This window comes from Rhipicephalus microplus, chromosome 8 (assembly GCF_043290135.1).
Source record: "Rhipicephalus microplus isolate Deutch F79 chromosome 8, USDA_Rmic, whole genome shotgun sequence".
Classification (NCBI taxonomy): domain Eukaryota; kingdom Metazoa; phylum Arthropoda; class Arachnida; order Ixodida; family Ixodidae; genus Rhipicephalus; species Rhipicephalus microplus.
Window position 1 is genome coordinate 8,630,657 of NC_134707.1, and position 23,445 is coordinate 8,654,101.

The 23,445-nt window shown below is 46.1% G+C and overlaps 1 protein-coding gene across 4 annotated transcripts in view; it reads left to right on the top strand.

Moving 5' to 3' along the window:
* Positions 1-23,445, top strand: part of mv (lysosomal-trafficking regulator mauve) — a 111,349-nt gene that overhangs the window by 82,299 nt on the left and 5,605 nt on the right. For 3 of the 4 annotated variants that reach the window (XM_075870935.1, XM_075870931.1, XM_075870933.1), the window contains 9 exons: positions 2,979-3,190; positions 5,441-5,581; positions 6,388-6,605; positions 7,055-7,238; positions 9,724-9,918; positions 10,645-10,784; positions 11,370-11,468; positions 16,064-16,197; positions 22,236-22,336. In XM_075870935.1, the coding sequence (XP_075727050.1) occupies positions 2,979-3,190; positions 5,441-5,581; positions 6,388-6,605; positions 7,055-7,238; positions 9,724-9,918; positions 10,645-10,784; positions 11,370-11,468; positions 16,064-16,197; positions 22,236-22,336 (1,424 nt within the window). The remainder of the gene's footprint in view (positions 1-2,978; positions 3,191-5,440; positions 5,582-6,387; positions 6,606-7,054; positions 7,239-9,723; positions 9,919-10,644; positions 10,785-11,369; positions 11,469-16,063; positions 16,198-22,235; positions 22,337-23,445) is intronic. The other variant, XM_075870932.1, reaches the window with a different exon arrangement.

Below are 23,445 nucleotides of genomic sequence, written 5' to 3' on the forward strand. Positions count from 1 at the left end.
ATGAGGAGTGGCTTGAGAAACACAAGCCACAGTGCCAAAAGAACACCGATGCTAATGCAGGCCAAATGGAAGTAGAAGCAGCTAGGATCATGTTTGAAAGATCGTTTACCAAGTACAAGCTTCGATACATCAATGTGCTCTGCGACGGTGACAGCCGTACGTACCTTGCCCTCACGCAAGACAAGGTGTATGGCTACATGGTGATTAAGAAACAGGAGTGTGTGAACCATGTGAAAAAAAGAATGGGCACTTCCTTGCGCAACCTTCTTGATGAGCACAAATCCAAAGGCCGAGGACTGAGCATGGGTGGCAAAGGCCGGCTGACGCAGGGCCTGATAAAGAAGTTGACGAATTATTATGGCTGGGCCATTAAGAGCCACCCCAACGATGTTCCTGGCATGGAGAGGGCCATCATGGCCACTTATTACCATGTAACATCCACAGACCAGGATCCACACCACGACCTGTGCCCAAGTGGGACTGACTCCTGGTGCCCGCACAATCAGGCATTGGCCAAGGGAGAGCCGCTGCCGCCTCACAAACATAAACTGCCCCCTCACGTGCGAGTGGCACTGCTGCCAATCTACAAGCGCCTCTCGAACAAAGAGCTCCTTGAAAGGTGTGCGCAGGGAAAAACCCAGAACGCTGTGGAGAGTATGAACAGCCTCATTTGGTCACTCCAGTCCAAGAGCCAGTTCGCCTCCCTTCGAAGTGTGGAAAGTGCAGTTGCAGATGCAGTCTGCCGTTTCAATGGTGGCTGCAAGAGTGCGCTGCAAGAGATCACTGCTCAACTGGGCTTCAATCCAGGAGACTGCTCTTTGCGGCGAGCAGCCGAAAAGGATGCCAAAAGGGTAAAGAGGGCTCAAAAGGCGCATTTTTCCACGACAAAGAAGCGCAAAACTGGGTTGCGCTCTACAGAGGCCAAGGCCACAGCATCTCAGGATTACTGCCCAGGAGGATTCTGAGTGTTTTAGGCATGTTGTGAACTTCCAAACAAGAGTGAACTTTCAAAGTCAGTTTTCTCAACTCTTGATTTTCGCCTATGTGCCTTCGCTAGAACATCTGTCATTTTCTAACAAAGACTGATAGAGTCGTTCCGTTTTTTGCACTAGGCTCAGGAGGCCTTTAGCAGTGCAATAAAGCTTTATCTCTCTTCTTACTCATCATTTAAAATTTTTAGAACACATTTTATAATTACTGCGATGTGTGCGCAAAACAACATCCATGTTTTAAAAATTTTATTTATGGTTACAAGAACTAGAAAAATCAACTAATAGCTTCTTTGCACAAGTTGATGCTTTGGGAACATAATAATATGAAAAAATAATTTCATTTAGCAATAATTATCTCTTTAAGTGTGAAGAGCATTAATTAGTATAATTATGCTTGTAACTCAAAAAGTACAAGAGGTATTTGAAAACGGTTTTCATATTTGGAATCCTCACAATCATCCACATACACACACCAAATTTCATCACAAACAGTACATTAATAAAAAAATTAGTTTTACTTGCCACGTCCCCCCTTAAGGTTTTTGTAATGTGCGCGGTAAACCAGGTTGGCTACACGATGTGCTGTAGGGTCCTGCAATAAACAAAAGTACGAAGTCTAGCGCTCATCCTGTAATCAGTATTTCCCTTCTTCACTGGCTTATTTTTGTTCACACTCAAAGAGGGCTGCGCTATAACCTTATGATTTCATCATGCACCAATTTGCCCAATATGCAGTACTTTCCAAAGAGTTTCAAAGTATTCAACAGGACTTGCTGATCGTGTGCTGCACATAGAAATTTGCGAGAGCTTGGCACTTCTACAATTAAAAACTGCTACATTGAAACTTATACTGGCCAGGTTCTGTATCATGCCAGTACTTTGTGGGGATCTGAGGCATGCCCGCGACCATTTCGCGGGCATTCTGCCGCACGGCCACATCCTTTTGCTCTTTCTGCTCTGATAACGGCACGTGGCGCTAGATGGCGCCACGTGCGAGCATGGCACGCGGTACGCGCGCACCGAGGGAGCGCTCTTTTCCGTGGTCGGCGCCGGGTAAGCACGTGTCTTCCTTCGTCCGCGTCCCCTTTGGGAATCGCCGGACTGTAGCCTGCCTGGGGTGGCCTGTGGCACCTCGGCAGGTGTGTTTACTTGAGTGCTAGCTTCGGTACCGTACGCTAAGCCCACAGCGGTGCCTAGTGCTTAAGTGGTCGTAACACACCGAGCCGCACTTGCTGTAGGCCTACGCGTACGAGGTTTGCCTTAGCACTCGTGACCAGGCCCAGTGGCCATCGTGAGAGTGCACAGCATAGCCGCGAGGGACCTTTTCCCGACCGGAGTGTCAAAGCTCGCCATTGCCAGCTGCGACGTGCTCGTGGTTTCCCCCCCTTATTGTGAACGTCCGCGTGCGGGTGCCTTTACTCCCCGCGTCCCGGGAGCGGACATTGTGCTGTCGTTCGGAGTGCCGCCAAGGGCAATAAAGTGTTGTGTGTTTTGTGTTAAAACACTGTCTGTTTTGCCACGCCGCGCTAAACGCCTGATTAGTTGAGCGAGCGCGTGGAGTGGTGCGCTACACGCCAGTAAGTGACCGAGTCGCGGCCCTGTGGCTCGCTAAGCGTGAACCCGCAGTGATCATTCGCTGCAGTTAGTAGCGGGGTCACCATAACTTGTAGATGCATTTATTCATATTGTCACGGGTATAGAAAGGTACCTCAGGCATGGGCGCAGAAATGACACAGAAAGAATAAAGACAATGATGTTGTTGTGGTGCTGTGTCTGGCCTGTCCTGTTGCCCAGCATCCTTGTGCACTTTGTGCAGTGTTAGCCCAACCGGCGTTAACTTATTAAATACTCCCCGTTACAATATGAATAACGTAGCCTAATGCGATAAAGTTAGGAAATTTAAACGATAATTGATTTTCAGGTAATGGTTAATTATAAGTTCTAACTGCACTGGCTATACTTCTCTCTGTCTTTTTGCTCGTCTAGGTGCTTGGAACGTCCCATGGCAGTTCAAGACCCAGCGCGTGAAGAGCACTACCGTCACAACTTCCGGGTGGAACGGGCAGCTTCTCCGTCAGAGCGGTTCTACCCGTGGCTCGGTCCGTACCACTACGGCTCACACTACAGCAACAGCGGCACTGTGCTTCATTTCTTGGTCAGGCTGCCACCTTTCACCCAAATGTTCCTTGCCTACCAAGGTACATGTTCTGTTTACATCACCAAGGTACGAATAGTGCTTATTTGCCTAGTAATCACACTGAAGCCTTGGAGCACGAATGACACAGGAGGCAAAACAGCGCACGCTGTCTCTGCTGGTGGTACCATGTAGCCACTGCATGTAGCCACCTCAGCGGTGGCTACATGTTTAGAGCGTCCGCTTTCAATGCAGGAGGTGCCGGGTTTGATTCCCAGCACCGACCGGGAACCCACCAGTTTTTTCCAGTGGGTAGAGAGATACACCAACCTGGCGCTTGGTTATTTCTGGGTACTAATCTCGAAAGATAGCCCCATAAAGTTGTTCGATGGCCTCTGGCTATCGGACAACCTTATAGAAATAGTTGAGCATACCCCGCTGCTGCAGGAGGTGGAGAATTACCGCCAGGTACCTACTGTTTAAATAGCTAAAAGCGCACTTCCAGCCTTGGGCATCGCAGAAGGAAGTTATAGTCACTAGGGAGAGCACCCGCCTTGTGGAAAATAGGCGGAATGGGACCGCCAGACCGAAAATTAAGGTCATCCTCTTTTTTTTTGTCTGAAAGCACACAATGTGGCTGCTATGACATTGAGGCAGCACTGCCTAGACGTTATGGCTATCGGCTTTCACGCTAACGTTACTCACGTACCAGGATGCACGTTTCGTTGGTGTAACCTACTACGACTTGGGCTTACTCTTGTAATCACCACATTGAAGCTGGAAGCATCAGTTATTTAGGAAGTGAAACAGTGCACAAGTAAAACAGGCTCCACTATTTCATCTAGTCCCTGCTAGTGGTCGGTTGTTTCTTGTATAAAGGCATAGGTTGTTGATATAACGTTGAGACAATGTTGTGTGATTGTTATGGTTGTCGCTTTTCATTTAATGTTCCTTACCTACCAGGTTACATTTTCTGTTGGTGTTGCCTACGACGACCAGGGCTTATTGGTCTGATCACCACACTGAAGCCGTGGAGCACAAATTACAGTGTACTCTCATTAAACAACCTGAAGGGACTGGGCAAATGTGTTCCATTTAAAAGTAGTTCTGTTTACTGAGAGATGACTAGGTGTGCAGATTACAAGAACGAAATCAATATTGTCAGAAGCACTTGTTCCATTTAAGCAACATTCCATTTAACAGATTTTCATTTACCGAGAGCCTACTGTATTCTAAAGGCAAAACAGCGCTTGCTGTTTCATTGAGCCCCTGGTTGTGGTGGGTTGCTTCTTGCCTAGTAGCGTACATTGTTTCCATAGCGTTCAGGCAACGTTGAGAACATTGCCTTTATGTTACGGTGATCGTCTTTCATTCAGATGTTGTTCACCTACGAGACTACATGTTTCATTGGTGTCATCAAGTACGACTAATGCTTATTTGTTTAATCAGCACACTGAAGCCATGGAGCAAGAATTATTCGCGAAGCAAAACGACGCTTGCTGTTCTGGCTCCTGAATTTCGCATTACACGAAGGTTAAGGGTTCGGTCTTTACTGGTGGCAAGTCGTTTCCTAATTTTGTCCTCTTTGATTTACTTTTCTTGGTCTCATAATCACAATACTGCAATTAAAAGCTGCAGATAACGCCTCCTATGCTTTTTTTAACTCCATTACCTGTTGTCATCAAATGGTCTACCAGTATAACACATTAATAATGCCCCATAAATGCCACATGCATACATAGAATGAAATCAATATGTGGACAAAAAGGTGTGTTCTGGCAACGTGCAAGTTGAAGCTTATTTCTGCACAGTATAGCCAATGTCGGTAAGGCTATAGCATAAAAAGAGGGTACATGTTGTGAAGGTGCTATCACCCCCTGCAAAGTCGCTTGCGCCTTGTGGCGCACATGTGTCTTGCGGATGGGTCGCATTTGGGTTTGACAGGGTCCCGTGGAATATGGCAACTGCAGGTCCTGTCCCATGGGTCCCCCATAATGAGTCAAGCATCGGTGACGATGCCTTTGCGTTACCCTGTGTTTGTTGTGATGTTGATTGAATGTATTGGAATATAGTATAAGTTGTTTTAGCATGTCACTAGTGACTCATTTGATTCCGCTGATAATATTGCCGATGGGAAAGTAGTTGAATAAATGTACATGATGTCTTGTTTGGTTCGATTGCATCTGCTGTGTCCGTGTGTTTCGAGAGAGTGCTCTCATTTTGAGACTCCGCAATGTACTCTATGTGCTCCAGTAACATGCGTTCACACCAGTACACTATTCATCCGTGGAATCCTTTTCCTCCTTTCGCGCAGACCAGCAGTTCGACCTTCCCGACCGTACGTTCCACGATGTTCACACCACATGGCGGCTGGCGAGCAGTGAGTCCACAACCGACGTCAAGGAACTCATTCCCGAATTTTTCTTCTTGCCAGAGTTCCTCGTAAACATGCAAGGTGAGCATAGAGATGACTCTGGCTTTTCTGTGCAAGCATTTCGTAAGTTCATGTGTTGTTCATGTGTTCATACGTGGACTGCATGTTTTTGAGATTCTGTGTTGTTCTCTCGATAATCATTGTTTGGCCAATATAAAAAAAGCTGAAGAAGGCTGAAGATGAAAATAGTGAAGAAAGCTGAGAGGAAGCTTAAGACTTCAATGAGCACTGGAAAAGTAACCGATAAGCTAAGTGCTGACACATAGAAAAACTACAGCTTTGGTGAGACTTAGAATACAAATAGATGACAGATAAAAAGACATGTTCTTTGGCACAAAGTGCTATATGCATGGCTAACACCAGCCGTGTTAGCTTGGTGGCCATGGCCTAGAAGGGCCAAGCTCGACTGTGGTGTTGCTCGCACTTATTCTAATGCATGCTTATTGTAGATAATGTAGTTGTTATGAGAACATAATTCTCATAATTTACACAAGTTCTCTCTAGTGTGCAAGTTACCGATGCTTAATACAATACGCTACATTACAGTGTGTGGCAATTTCAATTTACTGACATCATGTGTGCATCTATTTTAATAACGGCAGCACATGTCAGACGTCGAATTCAGCCAGAGATACGCAATGTTGCGATGTCCTCTTCAGCACTAACGGCTAGCTTCAAGATGTGCTTCGTCATTTGAGTGGTACTTCCTACTTTATGTATGTTGGGGAACAATGCCTTGGACACCATAGGCTACCTTTAGTTCTTCACCCTAAAGGTATCTTGCTGAATAGGTATATTTGCAAAACTGTTTCGATGCTTCAATGCAGGTTTCAACTTTGGTAAGCGACAAACTGGCGAGCCTGTCTCCGATGTGCAACTGCCGCCTTGGTGTCGCGGAGACGCCCGCCTCTTCGTCCTAATCCATCGGCAGGCCCTGGAGTCTGACTATGTGACCGAGCACTTGGGCCACTGGATTGACCTCGTCTTTGGCTACAAGCAGACGGGAAAAGCCGCAGAGGAGGCCATCAATGTGTTCCATCCTGCTGTGAGTTGTTCATTGTGTTTGCTTTCAGGGTGCCAACATAGTGTGATGCCTTCAGGTATACTTGTTCTCAAAAATCTCTCATCTCGCTTTGTGGATTTGAAGTGTACTGCAACTAAAAAAAGTTTGAAGCAGATAACAATGTCAACGCTCTTTCTCTGCCTTCATACTAAAAAGTGCAGTAGACATTCTTGTAACAGTTTACACTTCTCTTTACATTTGTTCTCTGAGCTCTTTGTATTCAAGCATTCAAAACCTTGTTGAAAAGACTACGATTCTCCCATTCCTCACATGCATTTTTTTTTTGCATGCCGCCTTGTCTTTGCTTCTCTTTCTTTGATTTTTCACCTTTAAACTATAAGTTACAATTTCGTTAAACTTTCCCCCTTTCATTTGTACCTTCCCTTTTCTCTTTCTGCGTCTCATTGTTCCTGTTGTTTCGCCCGACACAGACGTACTACGGTGTCGATGTCAGCTCGGTTGCCAATGACGAGGTGTCGCAGAGGGCACTGGAAACCATGATTCGCACCTACGGCCAGATGCCCAAGCAGCTGTTCAGCAACCCGCACCCGCTGGTCACACTCAGCCTGGCCGATAACCAGCGCAGTGCTGTGAACTCTCCTTCAACACAGGCAAGTATGCGTGGTTGACACTGATGAGGCTGTTGTTGCCAAGCGGACTACTTAGAAGTGGTAGCCTATGCATGTGGCCTTGTTTCATGGAACGATTAGGGTGCACGTTAAAGAACCCCAGGTGGTTGAAATTTTCGGAACCCTCCACTACGGCGTCTCTCATAATCATATGGTGGTGTTGGGACGTTAAACCCCACATATCAATTAATCAATCAACCAATCAATCAATCAATTGATCAATCAATGTTGTTGTAGTACCATGTTACTCACATCTCATATAATTCAACGTACCTCACGCCTCCATGAATTTGTGAACTGTGGCTATGCTTGGTTTCTGCCCTGAAGTGGTATTCCGCTAATTGCTGTTTCAATGATGGGGAGATGGGAAACGCACACTGTACAATAAAATCTCAGCATAATGAACTTCAGGGGACCGTGGCAATTTGTTCGTTACTTTGAAAGGTCGTTGTAGTGAAAGCCCAGAAATTAACCGTAAATACTTATTTTCCACCGACCAAAACGACTTACACTTAGAACGGTGGTTCCTTCAACTCGTTTTTTCACGACAAAAAACAAATGCGCAAGTGAACCTAAAAAAAAGGCACGTTTCCTTAAAGAAGTCTGTGATTTTTTTTTTTTTATGTGTGCAGCACAAACTTTGCAGCGTGAAGGCCTTCAGCTCATTCACATTCTCCACTTTGTCCTTAGCGAAAATTGCTTCCCCTTTTTCATAGCAAGCAGAGATGAACTCATTGTAGTAGCACCGCAGCGCGAATGCCGACTTGCTTTGCGGACACGATAAGTAATCACTAAAAGGATGGACACAAGAGACAAGGCCTCCTTAGAGAACACCTATACCCCATTGGCCTCCTTCTAGATCACATGTTGAAGTGAGAAAGATAACTAAAAACCCGACGCATTGCCACTGTCATTGCCTCTTGCATAAAAAAGACAGAGCTGAAAAAGAAAATTCCTCGCGTTTCGTTTTCTGCTCTCTCGCTGTGTCAGGTTTCCCGCGCCCATGCTTCCTGCTCCGCAACTCCCACTCTGCCTCGCTGACCTTGCCCTCCCGTGTTGTTCTCGCCCCTCACCTGTGCGCTTGTAAACCTGCAACGTCGGCGTTTAAAAAAAAATAGAAAGTCGTCTTTTTGTTGTTTTTTTCCCTTCACACCATCGCGCGCCTTTCGAGAAGCAAGGCGTTGGTTCGCTGTATCGTCTGCTTGGGTACCGCTCCGGTGGCCGCGACGGATTTCGGAACATGTGTTCTTAGTACTGAGTTGTTGTGTGTTGTTAATATAACGTGGAACTAAATTAGCACTCGTTATTCTGAAAAGTTTGGTATTCTGAAGTACGTAGTAGTGAAATAATTTTACATTGAAACTATTAGTTGTCGGCACGAAATTTTTTAAAAGTTCATCAATTGGAAAAGTTTGTTAAAGTGGTGTTCGTTCTACCGAGATTTTGTTGTATTGTGGGAAACATTTCATCTGTGCTCATATGTGCAAATAAGTTATGGACTATTGCTGCAGACACCTAAGTGCAAGCAGAAGCTGTCTTGTAATTGCAGCGTAGTTCCTCGTAATAGCATGTGGTGTACGCTTCCCACAAAACATTGTAGTTCACACAAGACCGTGGCAACACTCTGCAGAATGCACTGCTATTGAAGCGACTGCACGTGCTATCGAACCTGTAGGTACACTGATGCTTTGAGGTGTGCCTGCAGTAACGTTTGGGCTGCCAATGGAGATGTTTACTGGAGTCAACGATGACGTGATGTGTGTGGCTAAAGTTGGAAAAACCACCTTCCTTTCACATGTGACCTGCAAATCCAAGAGTGACTTTCCACAATTTTAATAATGCCAGGCATGCTCCTTTCTTTCTATGTTTTACGTTGCCAGCCTATTGAATGGGTAGATTTTGCGTTGTGCAGACCAGGTCAGATTGTGTGGGAGCATTGCAGATTATTTTAGTATCATCTGTTGTACTTGAGCATGCAAATGCCAACATCGGAATTTATTCTTTGAACAAACGTGGTTATCGGTGATCATGCTTGAATGTTCAATGCCACACGTATTAATGCCGACGCGCCTTGCTGCAGATCAGATTATCGACGGCAGACGCTCTGCTCGTCCCTGTCAATACTCAGTGCATATTGCTTGCAGTTGATTTTTTATTTCACGGCCACAACTTCAGCCAAATGAAGAGCGTCATCTTGGACACAACGGCTGCTTCCTTTGTCAACGTCATAACCTCGCGACGTGACAATATGCTACAGAAGGCACACTTAGTAATTGAGAAATCTTGTAAGCGATGTAAGGTCATGCATCTGTGTGACTGCAGCTGTACTTGATAACACTAACGTGTGGCTGCACTGGTGCTTTGATTAATTAATTAAGCACAGTCCCATCCTGGTATGAACTTTACCGAAACTTGTCAGTATTTTCCGAGCGATAGTTTCACTGCCTTTCTGCTGTTTGGTGTTCAGGCAGCCATGGCTGAAGTAAGAGGGCTGCGCTGGGGCAGCTACGTGGGAAGCCCCAGCAAGCCACCTGCACGGCTGGTGCTGTGGCGCAGCACCCACAAGGACCAGACCCTCGTGAGCCACCTGCTGTCGCTTCGCACGAACGACGTCTGGGGCCTTCCCGCAAACTCCTGCCTGCTGCTCACTTACAGCAACTCGTCTGGTAAGTTGGGGTGCGCTATTTGTTTTTTTACACTTGCGCATCTACATAGCAAAATCGCACTTGATGCAAAATTAACATCATTCTGTTCAAAAATTTGTTATAAGTATGTATTCGTAACATTGTTAATATATTAGGCAAAACCAAATGAATTGAAAAGACAGTTTGGCAAAAGAAAGCATAAGGGATGTTAATCGTTGTCGTTTGTAGAAGCATTCTTATTGTGACATAAATTGACCTGAAGTGGAGGAAAAATCAGCCTTTCTCACTAGTGGGAAAGGGGATTGTGCATTTAATTCATTTCAAGCTACACCACAATTGGTACACAGCCAACAACTACTAACATCCTCTATACTTTCCCTTGCCTATATGTCTGTTCAATTCATGTGATTATGAGTAACACGAGCAACGTAGTAACGGTGTAATATCATTCAACCTGCAGAAGTTTGCACTGATGACACTACAAGGTGTAACTCAACTAACTATATCTGCATATATTTTTTAATGCAATTTTGCGCCGCTGGTGTAGTGGTATCATGCAAGATTCTGTTGAAGGCAATTATTTCATTTGGTGTAATGTTTCTCCGTTGTTATTTATGAGCTTAGCAGTTTTATACCTCAGGCATTGTATACCATAATTTTAATTGATTTATAGTTAATCACACAAAGCAGGTGTGCTTTGAGTGTCACTGCTTACTTTAATGAACAGCCCTGTCACCTTCTGCTCAGCAGGTCCGAAGGCTGCGCTACAAACTTACATCCAGAGCACGGCGCTTGTGTCGTGGCAGCATGCAGATGGCTTTGTTCGACTCAAACTGCAGAAGGACGAGCCGGCCCAGCCGTTGCTTTCGCCATGCCCCGGTGACATGGTAGGTGTCTACCTGTACTTTTGAATCATGTGCTTTTAAAGTGCCTTCATTGCTACTTGAGTGACGTTTTCGTAGATTAGAAGGGCAGCAGTTTGGGCTAGCTGATATTGTACGATCTAAGGCATCGCGGAAATGCAACAATAGATGAGAGTTTACACTGACAATCACGATTATCGGTGTCTGCTCTTGGCCTTTGTTGTGTTTTTATGCTATTAAGCTGCAGGTTCTCTAAAGAACACATTTTGTTATGTGCACATTTACGGGAAGCACAGATTGCAATTGAAAGCTCATATCATTTCGGTAGTATTCCCATAAGAAAAGCAAGAGTGTGCCAGAGAAATGCTATAAACTTTTGATATTGTTAGAAAGTCATTTGTACAAGAACTCTGGTATGTTAGAAAACATGTGATGAAATGCTTAGGGCATGCTGGTCGTGGCAGCTTACGGCTTCGCCTGTATTTGTGTCTATTCTTGTGTTCCGTGTCGGCCTTGTTTCTGACGAACGCCGTCGTAAGCTATTAAAATATTATTCTGTTTTCAAAAACATTAGTTCTTCAGTGATGTGCATTCATTGTTCTGTCGCAGGTATCAACGTGTGCCACGGCCCCTGGTTGCCCACTCATCTTTGTGGGATATGCTTCAGGTCTTCTGACTGCACATGCAATCAAACTTGCAAACTCAAAGGTATGGAGATTCGCCACTGCGGGTCAGGGGCTGTGAGAGGCTCCAATGACATTATTCCGACTAAGGAGCAGCTATGAGCCCTATCAGTTGATTCAGATACAGAAACGAAACAATAATTAGTGGAAGCCACGCATAATAGTTCTCTATAATAATGTGAGAGCATTGCAAACAGAAACGTGCACACACTTTATCCAACCCCGTATTCCGTTCTTGAACTGTTTTGTGTGCTGCTTTTTAGTATTGTGTTTTTACTTGTGGCATCCATCTTAATGCCATCTTAACTTAAAAAAAAAAAGTTACATGAAAACTAGACAACATAAACAACCAAACCATCGGAGAATAGGCGAAAGGAAAGAGCGTCAACTGGCAACTAACTTTATTCTTCAAAACCACCGCAATATATCCACTAGGCTTGTGTGAATATTCGAATTCTTTGAATAATAGAACAAATATCACAGTTCATTTTAATTCAATTAAATTATAGAAAATCTCTCGAAATGACTGAATATGACCATATTAAGGGGGGACGTGGCAAGTAAAACTAATTTTTTTATTAATGTACTGTTTGTGATGAAACTTGGTGTGTGTATGTGGATGATTGTGAGGATTCCAAATATGAAAACCGTTTTCAAATACCTCTTGTACTTTTTGAGTTACAAGCATAATTATACTAATTAATGCTCTTCACACTTAAAGAGATAATTATTGCTAAATGAAATTATTTTTTCATATTATTATGTTCCCAAAGCATCAACTTGTGCAAAGAAGCTATTAGTTGATTTTTCTAGTTCTTGTAACCATAAATAAAATTTCCAAAACATGGATGTTGTTTTGCGCACACATCGCAGTAATTATAAAATGTGTTCTAAAAATTTTAAATGATGAGTAAGAAGAGAGATAAAGCTTTATTGCACTGCTAAAGGCCTCCTGAGCCTAGTGCAAAAAACGGAACGACTCTATCAGTCTTTGTTAGAAAATGACAGATGTTCTAGCGAAGGCACATAGGCGAAAATCAAGAGTTGAGAAAACTGACTTTGAAAGTTCACTCTTGTTTGGAAGTTCACAACATGCCTAAAACACTCAGAATCCTCCTGGGCAGTAATCCTGAGATGCTGTGGCCTTGGCCTCTGTAGAGCGCAACCCAGTTTTGCGCTTCTTTGTCGTGGAACAATGCGCCTTTTGAGCCCTCTTTACCCTTTTGGCATCCTTTTCGGCTGCTCGCCGCAAAGAGCAGTCTCCTGGATTGAAGCCCAGTTGAGCAGTGATCTCTTGCAGCGCACTCTTGCAGCCACCATTGAAACGGCAGACTGCATCTGCAACTGCACTTTCCACACTTCGAAGGGAGGCGAACTGGCTCTTGGACTGGAGTGACCAAATGAGGCTGTTCATACTCTCCACAGCGTTCTGGGTTTTTCCCTGCGCACACCTTTCAAGGAGCTCTTTGTTCGAGAGGCGCTTGTAGATTGGCAGCAGTGCCACTCGCACGTGAGGGGGCAGTTTATGTTTGTGAGGCGGCAGCGGCTCTCCCTTGGCCAATGCCTGATTGTGCGGGCACCAGGAGTCAGTCCCACTTGGGCACAGGTCGTGGTGTGGATCCTGGTCTGTGGATGTTACATGGTAATAAGTGGCCATGATGGCCCTCTCCATGCCAGGAACATCGTTGGGGTGGCTCTTAATGGCCCAGCCATAATAATTCGTCAACTTCTTTATAAGGCCCTGCGTCAGCCGGCCTTTGCCACCCATGCTCAGTCCTCGGCCTTTGGATTTGTGCTCATCAAGAAGGTTGCGCAAGGAAGTGCCCATTCTTTTTTTCACATGGTTCACACACTCCTGTTTCTTAATCAACATGTAGCCATACACCTTGTCTTGCGTGAGGGCAAGGTACGTACGGCTGTCACCGTCGCAGAGCACATTGATGTATCGAAGCTTGTACTTGGTAAACGATCTTTCAAACATGATCCTCGCTGCTTCTACTTCCATTTGGCCTGCATTAGCATCCGTGTTCTTTTGGCACTGTGGCTTGTGTTTCTCAAGCCACTCCTCATAGTTGTCGTCACCAGGCTTGGGGCCAACAGCACAGCCTTGGCAGTAGTTGGACAGGACACAGTGGTCCAAGACCAAGCCTGTGTACAACTCGATTACACAGCCCACGCCAATATGACTTCTGTGCCCCCTCGTCATCCACGTGCCGTCGTAAATGACGTCAATGTTGCCTGGCACTCCTCCTAGGTCCTTGTAAATGTCATGCACCTTCTGTGCACTTTCTGCTTCAATGCGGGTGGCAGCTGATGTGGTGGCAGGGTGGCTGTACTTCCTTTGCAGTCTCTGGTAGGACTTGTGGTGCAGTGCTCGATGCGAAATGTCCATCGCAGAAAAAATGTCATTTATGGCAGATTGTTTTCTGCCAACTGACTGCACAGCCCTCAAAGCACGCACGTTTACCTCAAAGGGGTTCGTTTTTTGTTTCCCGGAGCACCTCGGGGACGACCACGCACTGTTCACTATGCCACAATTGTCACAAAAAAGTTCCATCCTCGCCGCGAGTCCAAGGCAGTGCGTAGTCTCGAGGCGTATCGACCCTTCGTCGCACTTGTTGCACTTTACTGACGAAAGCAGACCGTTCAGCATCTTCTTATTTACAATGAAGAATGTGGAGTCCTTACCGCCGTCATTTTCGTCGCAGCCTTCGTTCAGAAGCTCGAGCTTCCGCTTTGAAGCGGACTTCGATGCTACGGCATCCAAAACATCCCGCCTTGTCTGCGCCCGCTGCGCGATTTCTTCACTGCTCGGAATCTGGGCCGAAACTCGCGATAGAATGTTCGACGCGCGCACGCCCGGAGTTGCAACGGCTGCCGACGCGGTGCCACCGCAATCGGGTTCGCGAGAGCGTCCATCACGGTCGACGGCATCCGGCGGTCTGACATACGACGATGTGGCACCTTCCACACTCTCGGCCTCACAACAATCAGCGAAGGGTCTGAGTAGAGGCTCCGTGACGCTTGAAGAGCATGCTCCGTCCGGAACTGCGACTGGGACGGCAGCCGCAGTCGTCTGCCCTTTGTTCCAAGCTTTCCGACGCTTGCCGTACTTGTGGACGCTCCGGAACTTTTTTTGCGACAACATAGCACCGCAGTATGAGCAAGCACTCAGAAGAGACCACCGATGTAAACAAAGCTTGGTAAAAAAAGCACGCGAACTATCACAAAAACAGCAAACTGGCAAAAAACGAAGCGCACGCCGGATGATTCTCGACACGGCGGCCGCAGATGCGCTCGCGCTTCCAAGGTTGCCAAGGTGCGCGGCGCAGCTTTGACCAGTAAGAGGTCGCGCCTGCTACCACGTGACCCGCGCAGCCAATTGCCGTTCTTCGTTTTCGTTTTTTTACTTGCTCCTCGCGCTTTTATTTTCACTCGGCGAAATACGAGACCGCGACCATCGGGAAGCCGGCTCTCTCCTCTTTCCAAAGCTACCAAAATGGCGGCCCACGGTCAACAACTTGGCGCGTTTGTGCGGCGTGAACAACACCGTTTCAGGGGCTTTTTTTTCGCACTTTTCGGCGACTAGCCTCGGCAAAAACACTATTTGCGGGATTTGTAGCACACGTTTCGCTGTAATATTTTAGAACAAGGAAGTTGAAGGTCTGAAGATTACGAAAAAAAATAAATCAGAAAATCGCATATTTTGACCAAAATCGGCACTTTACTTGCCGCGCCCCCCCTTAACCCACGTGTAATTTTTCTAAAGGTGGTTTCGCTGAATTGAAGGAATGCTAAGCCGTGAAAACATCTAAGCGACAATCCGCACTGCCACGAAGTCTGACTTCAAGGTTAAATGAACTTATCACCTTCACATCGATTCATAATTTTTTACATTTGAAAGCTTGTTGTACCAGCCTATATGCTTTAAGTATAGTAAATATTGGAACTTAATATATTTTACAGGTTATTACTTGCATTTTATCAAAAGTTAAATTCTGCTACTATTCAAAGTTGTTTCCACTTCCTTTGAACAACACAAACACACAAAAAAGGGCATTTGCACAGGACTTGTTTCAATTAAAATAAATATATATATATCGTGCAGGTCATGACAAATATGCCCATTTTTCCTGTATAACATGTAATAAATGCTATTTAAAGTCGATTCGAAATTATTCGACCAAAATCGCGATTCGCTTCGAACCTATAATTCGCTGTTTGTGCAAGCCTAACATCCAACCTTTGCAGCGGTTGGCATTTTTCTCGAATAGATGGTTTTGTTGCACAGTGCATTTACTGTGCAGCGAAACCACCTTTTCAAACTAGTTATGCGCAGCAAAATAGGTCTGCTTGTTCGTTTCAAATAAATAAAAGTATTGAAAATCTAGAGTTCATTTCAAAGCGAATCCTAATATTGTATTATTCATTCAAATATTCAACGTTCTCGAATATTTGCACAGGCCGATCAGTAGCGTTCCTCTTTAAATTCGGCAATGTTTTCACTCATATGTCTAACAGAAAGCATTACAAATAATCTTTTGCTTCCTGCACACGTACTACATGCATGCATCAGTAACGAGCTTGTTTGGACGTGCATCTCGTTTGCCTTTTTTTCAGGTGGAGCACCCTTCACGCCCCACCTGTTTGCTAGGTCACACAGATGCGGTCACCAGGGTCGAAGTCTGTACAGCATTTGGACTGGTGGTCACGACAAGTCGCGACGGATCCTGCATTGCCTGGGATCTTAACAGGTGGAGGTGTCAACAGGCTTGGCTACGAGCTGATGGCTAATTCAAGCAGTTGGGCTTGTTGGAGATAGGGCATCTCTTTAATTTTTATTCATGTTAGCAGCATGATAGCACTAACAGGCTGCAAAGGTGTAATGCAACCTGCTTCTGTCAAACCCTTCTATAGGAGTTCTTCCTCTGCAGGAACGTTTTGTATTGAAGACTGGCTTCTCTCAAACTTCAGGTGATGCAGACACCGCAAATGTGGTTTACCGCAAGCAAACAAGCTGAGCGCGAAGCTATATGAATGAGAAACACAGCATGCGAGTCGTGATTGCTTAAACAGTGCATGTGTGCCACTTGTCGTCGCGCAGACATGTTTCATATCGTTGTTCGGTGTTTTGACTGACGTATAGCATCTCTGATGGGTTCATCTCCACCTTGGGCCGAGGAGAGAGATTTGAAAAATGTGTTAAAAAAAACTGCGCATAACTCGGTCATTTCACTACAGAAGTCAGCAGAGCATCTGTCTCTGCTGGCTCCTGTAGTGTCTTTTTTTGCGGCAGCATTGAGACTTTGTTGTATTAAAGTTGTAGATAAACACATTTTATTACATTGAGGTTAAAAATATGTGGTGTTCTATGAATGAATCTTTATTCAGCTTTAGACTTTCCTTACTAGGAAATCAATATAGTACATTTCTTTGGGGTGCCGTGCCACAGACACGTGGTTGTCAATTAACCTCTTTCATGTTTGATCAATGACACATTATTGATGTTTGAATAAAAGGGGAATTTTTTCAAGCTTATGGGGCATTTCCTATTGTGTTGCTTTGTGTCCCTACAACCAATGAGACAGCCACTAAAAACAAGCATTACCTTTGAAGGAGAAACCAAATGGCTCTCAGATTGTGAGACCAGATTTTAGCATTAGATACTTAAAACTCAACCTGGCTGGAGAGTCTGTGTCACAGAACGAGCGCTAAAAAAGAGCGCGCCGCCAAATCCTTGCGACAACGGGCGGCAGAAACGCCGCGAGGTAAAAAGAAAAAAAAAAGAAAGCAAACATCCAGGGCTCCCGGGCGCGCGCTCTCCCCGCAGAAGCACGACTTCGCAGACGATCCTCCTCACCCCACTTCGGCGGCCAAGCAAGCCCGCGATTTTTCCAGAACGAAGGGGGCGGGGCCATACCGAGTTGACTCACCGGCCGGAGAGGGCATTCCAACTGTCTCGCCCTCTTCCCAGCTTTCGCCGCGTATCGCGCCGACGAAATGACCAGAAATTTCTGGAAGGTGGCGCGGAAGGTATTTAATCGAGCGGCCGAGACGACAGAACAGGAGGTGACGGAAGTTAACGCCAGAGCGCGTAGGAATTCCGCCGTGTAGTCGGCGAAGGTTCTGCCCGTAGTGACGGAACAGGAGGAGACGGAAGTGAGCGCCAGAGTGCGTAGAGAGTCCGCCGTGTAGTCGGCGAAGTTTGTGGTCCGCAGGGACGGCTCGAGCTACAGGCAAGAGTGTGTGTTTACCGCTATCGAGCGAAGACCCGTGGCAACAGCTGCGTGTGTGAAGCCGACGTTTTCCGGCGAAGAAGTTGAAGTTTGAAGAGTGGCCAATTGAAGACGGGAGGTTTCCTGGGAGAGAACTTCGAGCGCTGCGGAACGACAACAACGCTGGACTTTGAGTGAGTGATTCTCGGAAGAGTATCATTCAGACTTTTGTTCCAAGGACTTTGGACTGAATAGGTTTTATATCTCTTTAGTCTTTAAGTGTCTTGGTTGTTCAATGCATGCGACTGCATTGTAGTGCGTATTGTTGTCTGTGTCCGTTGTTTCAAGTGTGGTTGATTGTACTGTGTAGTACATTGTCTGTTTGGTGACGTATTGTATGTAACTATTGTGGAGTGTGCATTCTTGTGTATTGTTTTCGATCTGCCATTATTGAGAATATAATTTGTTTGTTTATCAACTCTCGGCTCTGACTTGTTCTTTGGGCCACAACCGGCGTCCGCTGGCGCACCAAAAAGGACCACTTCTAAATTGTCCACGCTTTCGTGGTGCGGTTCGGGGGGCCGATACTTCGGCTCTTGGAATTAGCCCGGCGATTGCCTCCCTAATAAACGGGACATGTGTGACAATTAATCTGGCGTCCGCGATACAGGACCTTTTGGTGCACAGTGTGTCCAAAGTAGTGAGAAAGAGCCTCGAGTTGTTGATAGTGCTATCGGAACGATTTTGTGTGTTGTTCAGTGTTCTCGTTAACGAGTGCAGGGGAGTGCTCCGATAGACTGATCTAGGCAGATACTTTTTGCACGCGGCAAGTTTTATTTGCGAGACACCATGGATCTCGAAAAGTTAGTTGCTCTTGGTGAAAAGATGGGTCTTTCTGGCGCCGAACTACGGAAGTGGGTCACCCAGAGGGAAAAAGAAGAAAAAGCAGCCGAGCTGGAAAAAGAGAGGTTGGCGGTCGAAAGAGCCAAAGCGGAAAAAGAAGCGGAGCTGGAGAAAGAAAGACTAGCAGCTGAGAGGGCGAAAGAAGAAAGAGAGGAAAGGGAACGGCAGCGACAGCACGAGATAGAACTCGAGCGGCTCCGTTTGCAACAGCGAAGTGAAACTCCCGTCCAAGCTAGAGTTGAAAGCAGCGAACGGGAGGATCACGGCTTCCGCTTGAACCCAAGCAAGCTGCTCGTAGCGTTTGATGAAAGGAAGGACGACCTAGACGCGTACCTCCACAGATTTGAGACGATTGCGAGGAGCCAGAATTGGCCGGAACAGCAATGGGCAACTGCTTTGAGTACCTGCTTGAGTGGTGAAGCGCTCAGTGTGTACGGTAGGCTGACGCCGACCGATGCAGCCAACTACGCAAAGGTGAAAGCGGCTTTGTTGAAGCGATTTAGATTCACTGTGGAAGGATTCCGGGACAGGTTTCGGACAGGAAAGCCAGCTGATGGTGAGACGGCTACGCAGTATGCCGCCCGACTTTGCCATTATTTCGACAGATGGATTGAACTTTCAGGGACAGCACAGGAGTACGATGAGCTTAGAGAGCTGTTAATTAAAGAACAATTTCTTACTAGTTGCCACCCAAGCCTGTCGCTGTATTTGAAAGAGAGGAAGGCTGAGTCGCTTGAAGGAATGCTTGAATTGGCTGATCAATTCTTGGAAGCGCAAGGTGGAACTAATTTGGCCAAGGTAAAGAAGGAGTGCCCCGATGATTCGAAGAAATTGGCTCCCGAAGAAAAGAAGCGTGCACCAGAGAGCATTCAGCGATGCTTTCTGTGTAACCGAGTGGGTCATCGCTCGAAAAACTGTCGAACGATCTTTACGAGCCTTACGGTAGTGAAATGTTTTAAGTGTGGTCAGACTGGGCACAAAGCAGATGCATGTCGAAACGGAGCGAGTCAAACTCACCAGGTATCCTGTGTGCAAGCGGCACCGAAATCTGATAATAATGCCGTCACCGATGGATTCGTAGAGTTGAAGAATGGGGAGAAAATTCCTATTGTGGGTGCTGTAATGTCAAAACAGCCAACCGGTGATACTAAAGGAATGCCAACGCTGCCTGGAAAAGTTGCGGGCAAAAAGATTACGGTGTTAAGGGATACCGGCAGCTCCACTGTTATCGTGAGGAGAGATTTGGTACGGGAAAGAGAGTTGACAGGCAGAACGAAACCGGTTTGCCTAATTGACCGTACGGTCCGGATGCTTCCCGAAGCAGAAATTGAGGTTGAAACCCCGTACTTCAGAGGGAAGGTTACTGCGTTATGCATGACGACCCCCCTGTATGACCTTGTCATCGGAAACATCGACGGGGCGCGAGGACCGAATGATCCAGAATGTTTGGGAGAAGACCCGAAGTTAGAGCCCTCGCCAACACAGCGGCCGCGAGATACAGTGGAGGAGTATCCCGTGACGGATCTCACTAGAGCCCAAGGTGAAGCTGCGGCGCAAGAGACAGCGAAGGAGAAGACGATCGTGTCGAATAAGTTCACGGGCCGAGCAACCGGACTTACGTCGGCACGACCTCAACCGACCGACAGTGTAAAGGAGACGGAGTTGGCCAGCCGGGAAAAATGTAGAGGCATGATCAAGCGGGTAAATAAACAGACAGGACCCGTCGAATGTAATGACCCGTTAACGGTGTCGGAAGTGACAACGATGGCTGAGACGCCGCCTCAGATATCGTCGTTGGAAAGGGCTCGCCGAAAGGGAACGTGGAAAAACAAGAAGTCGAGCGAGCACCGCAAGAAAGGGCGCAAGCGCTGTTCGAAGTACTCAAGATAAGTGCTGAAGTCAAATCAGAATGGGTTTGGCAGTGCTGAGTGACATATGTTGTGTTAATGTTCTGGTTGTCCTGTGTCACAAGTGTCGAAGTGTTGTGCGATGGTGTGATGTATAGTGTTGTATAATTGTTGGATAGACAGAACTTTGTACGTTTGTATTGTTTAGAATGTGTGATGAAGTGTTGTAGGCATGTACCTGTGGCTATATTTCATGTGTTGTGGAATTGAACTACAATGTACGATTGTATTGAGAGATATATTGTGAATGTGAAGTGTCATGAGCGACGGATTGTGTTACAGTCTGTGAGAATGTGTGGTGACTGTTCGCGCTCGTTTGTGTGGTTTTGAATATTATGAGATAATATTCTTAAAGTGGGGGGCAGTGTCACAGAACGAGCGCTAAAAAAGAGCGCGCCGCCAAATCCTTGCGACAACGGGCGGCAGAAACGCCGCGAGGTAAAAAGAAAAAAAAAAGAAAGCAAACATCCAGGGCTCCCGGGCGCGCGCTCTCCCCGCAGAAGCACGACTTCGCAGACGATCCTCCTCACCCCACTTCGGCGGCCAAGCAAGCCCGCGATTTTTCCAGAACGAAGGGGGCGGGGCCATACCGAGTTGACTCACCGGCCGGAGAGGGCATTCCAACTGTCTCGCCCTCTTCCCAGCTTTCGCCGCGTATCGCGCCGACGAAATGACCAGAAATTTCTGGAAGGTGGCGCGGAAGGTATTTAATCGAGCGGCCGAGACGACAGAACAGGAGGTGACGGAAGTTAACGCCAGAGCGCGTAGGAATTCCGCCGTGTAGTCGGCGAAGGTTCTGCCCGTAGTGACGGAACAGGAGGAGACGGAAGTGAGCGCCAGAGTGCGTAGAGAGTCCGCCGTGTAGTCGGCGAAGTTTGTGGTCCGCAGGGACGGCTCGAGCTACAGGCAAGAGTGTGTGTTTACCGCTATCGAGCGAAGACCCGTGGCAACAGCTGCGTGTGTGAAGCCGACGTTTTCCGGCGAAGAAGTTGAAGTTTGAAGAGTGGCCAATTGAAGACGGGAGGTTTCCTGGGAGAGAACTTCGAGCGCTGCGGAACGACAACAACGCTGGACTTTGAGTGAGTGATTCTCGGAAGAGTATCATTCAGACTTTTGTTCCAAGGACTTTGGACTGAATAGGTTTTATATCTCTTTAGTCTTTAAGTGTCTTGGTTGTTCAATGCATGCGACTGCATTGTAGTGCGTATTGTTGTCTGTGTCCGTTGTTTCAAGTGTGGTTGATTGTACTGTGTAGTACATTGTCTGTTTGGTGACGTATTGTATGTAACTATTGTGGAGTGTGCATTCTTGTGTATTGTTTTCGATCTGCCATTATTGAGAATATAATTTGTTTGTTTATCAACTCTCGGCTCTGACTTGTTCTTTGGGCCACAACCGGCGTCCGCTGGCGCACCAAAAAGGACCACTTCTAAATTGTCCACGCTTTCGTGGTGCGGTTCGGGGGGCCGATACTTCGGCTCTTGGAATTAGCCCGGCGATTGCCTCCCTAATAAACGGGACATGTGTGACAGTCTGTTTATCTATAATTTCATCCAGTCAGACAGATCTCTGTCCAACGTCATCAGTAGCAGCAGCCTCGCTACGCCCACTGCAAGACAAAAGCCTCTTTCTTGTTCTGCAGTAAACTGGTCCTGCTAGCAATTACCTTTGTAAATAGCTTGTACACAATGGAGAGCAAGCCGATCGGCCAGTAATTCTTCAAGTCCTTGTCGTCCCCTTCAATTAACTCGTTCATTGTGATTGCAGGCTCGAGTATGTTCGCACGTTGATTGCTGGGAGCTCACCCATCATGCTGGCTTGCATTAGCAGCACTCTTGGAGATGTTGCCACTGTAGAGACCACTGAAGGTAAGGAGAATTTTTTGTGTGTGTGTGTTGCGCTGTGAACTGCTGGCACTTGTTGGTTTAGGCTTCATCGAATGTTCAGAGGAAACTGCTTTGTGGTGTATTCTCCCTCTAGCTGTGGCACAGGCTTTTGGCAGTTTGGCTCTGTGAAGTGAGAATCGGGCAATATTTTGAACATCTGTGGAATGATTTCATAACATTCGGTGCCTAAGGCACAAGAAGCACCTTAAGAGATACATTTTGGAGGCTTATGTGATAGCAGTGCACTGTAATGTAGAAACAAGAAAAGTGAAGAAATAAGTGTAAACAGGATCAGAAATATAATGACAAGCAAGAAAACATTTTGATAAAGTGAGAAGCTAATGTAAAAACTGACGATCCTGCACTGAAGACTGCAGCAATTGCACACCAATCTTTAGTACCGATTTCCAGTATGTAAATGGAGATATCGATGCGGTTGACAAACTGTCCTCACAATTTTCTGCATGCATGCTGGTGTGCTGAAGCGCTCGACACGTTTGTGTTTCAAACAGAATATGGCTGTGCAAATAGCAAAATTTTGAGTGTGAAGCGAATTCGGATATTAGTGTGAGTGCGAATCGAATCGAATATCTTTTTATTATTTCTAGTATATTTTTGAAATACTTTGAAGTGAAATTGCAGAAAAGGAAGTTGGAAAGGATTTCGAAGCATATTTCTAAAGCAGGATTGAACACCCAGGCCTAGCTTTGTCACATCTATTATCTACATGTTGGAACCAGCATTTTATTGAGCCAATACGTTTGCAATCATAGCAGAGCCAAAAAGGCTGCTTTGCCGCAATATTGGAGTGTTATGGGGTGGAGCATAATGAAAATCGAAAGGGGTCACTGTTAATTGGACATAGACTGTAGGTGTCGTCAGGAAGTATGGATAGTTTAAATAGTAAAATTTCGATGCGGATCAAATCAAATAGGAAACACTATTAGAAATAATTTTGAAATTTAAAATATTGGCACACACTTACCATTTACCCCATCAGCGCAATGCTGCATCAGGGTCTTGTGGTGCACCAATTTATACACTGCTTTGCAGGTTGATGTGGTGACTTGACAGATGTTGGGCAATGAGAA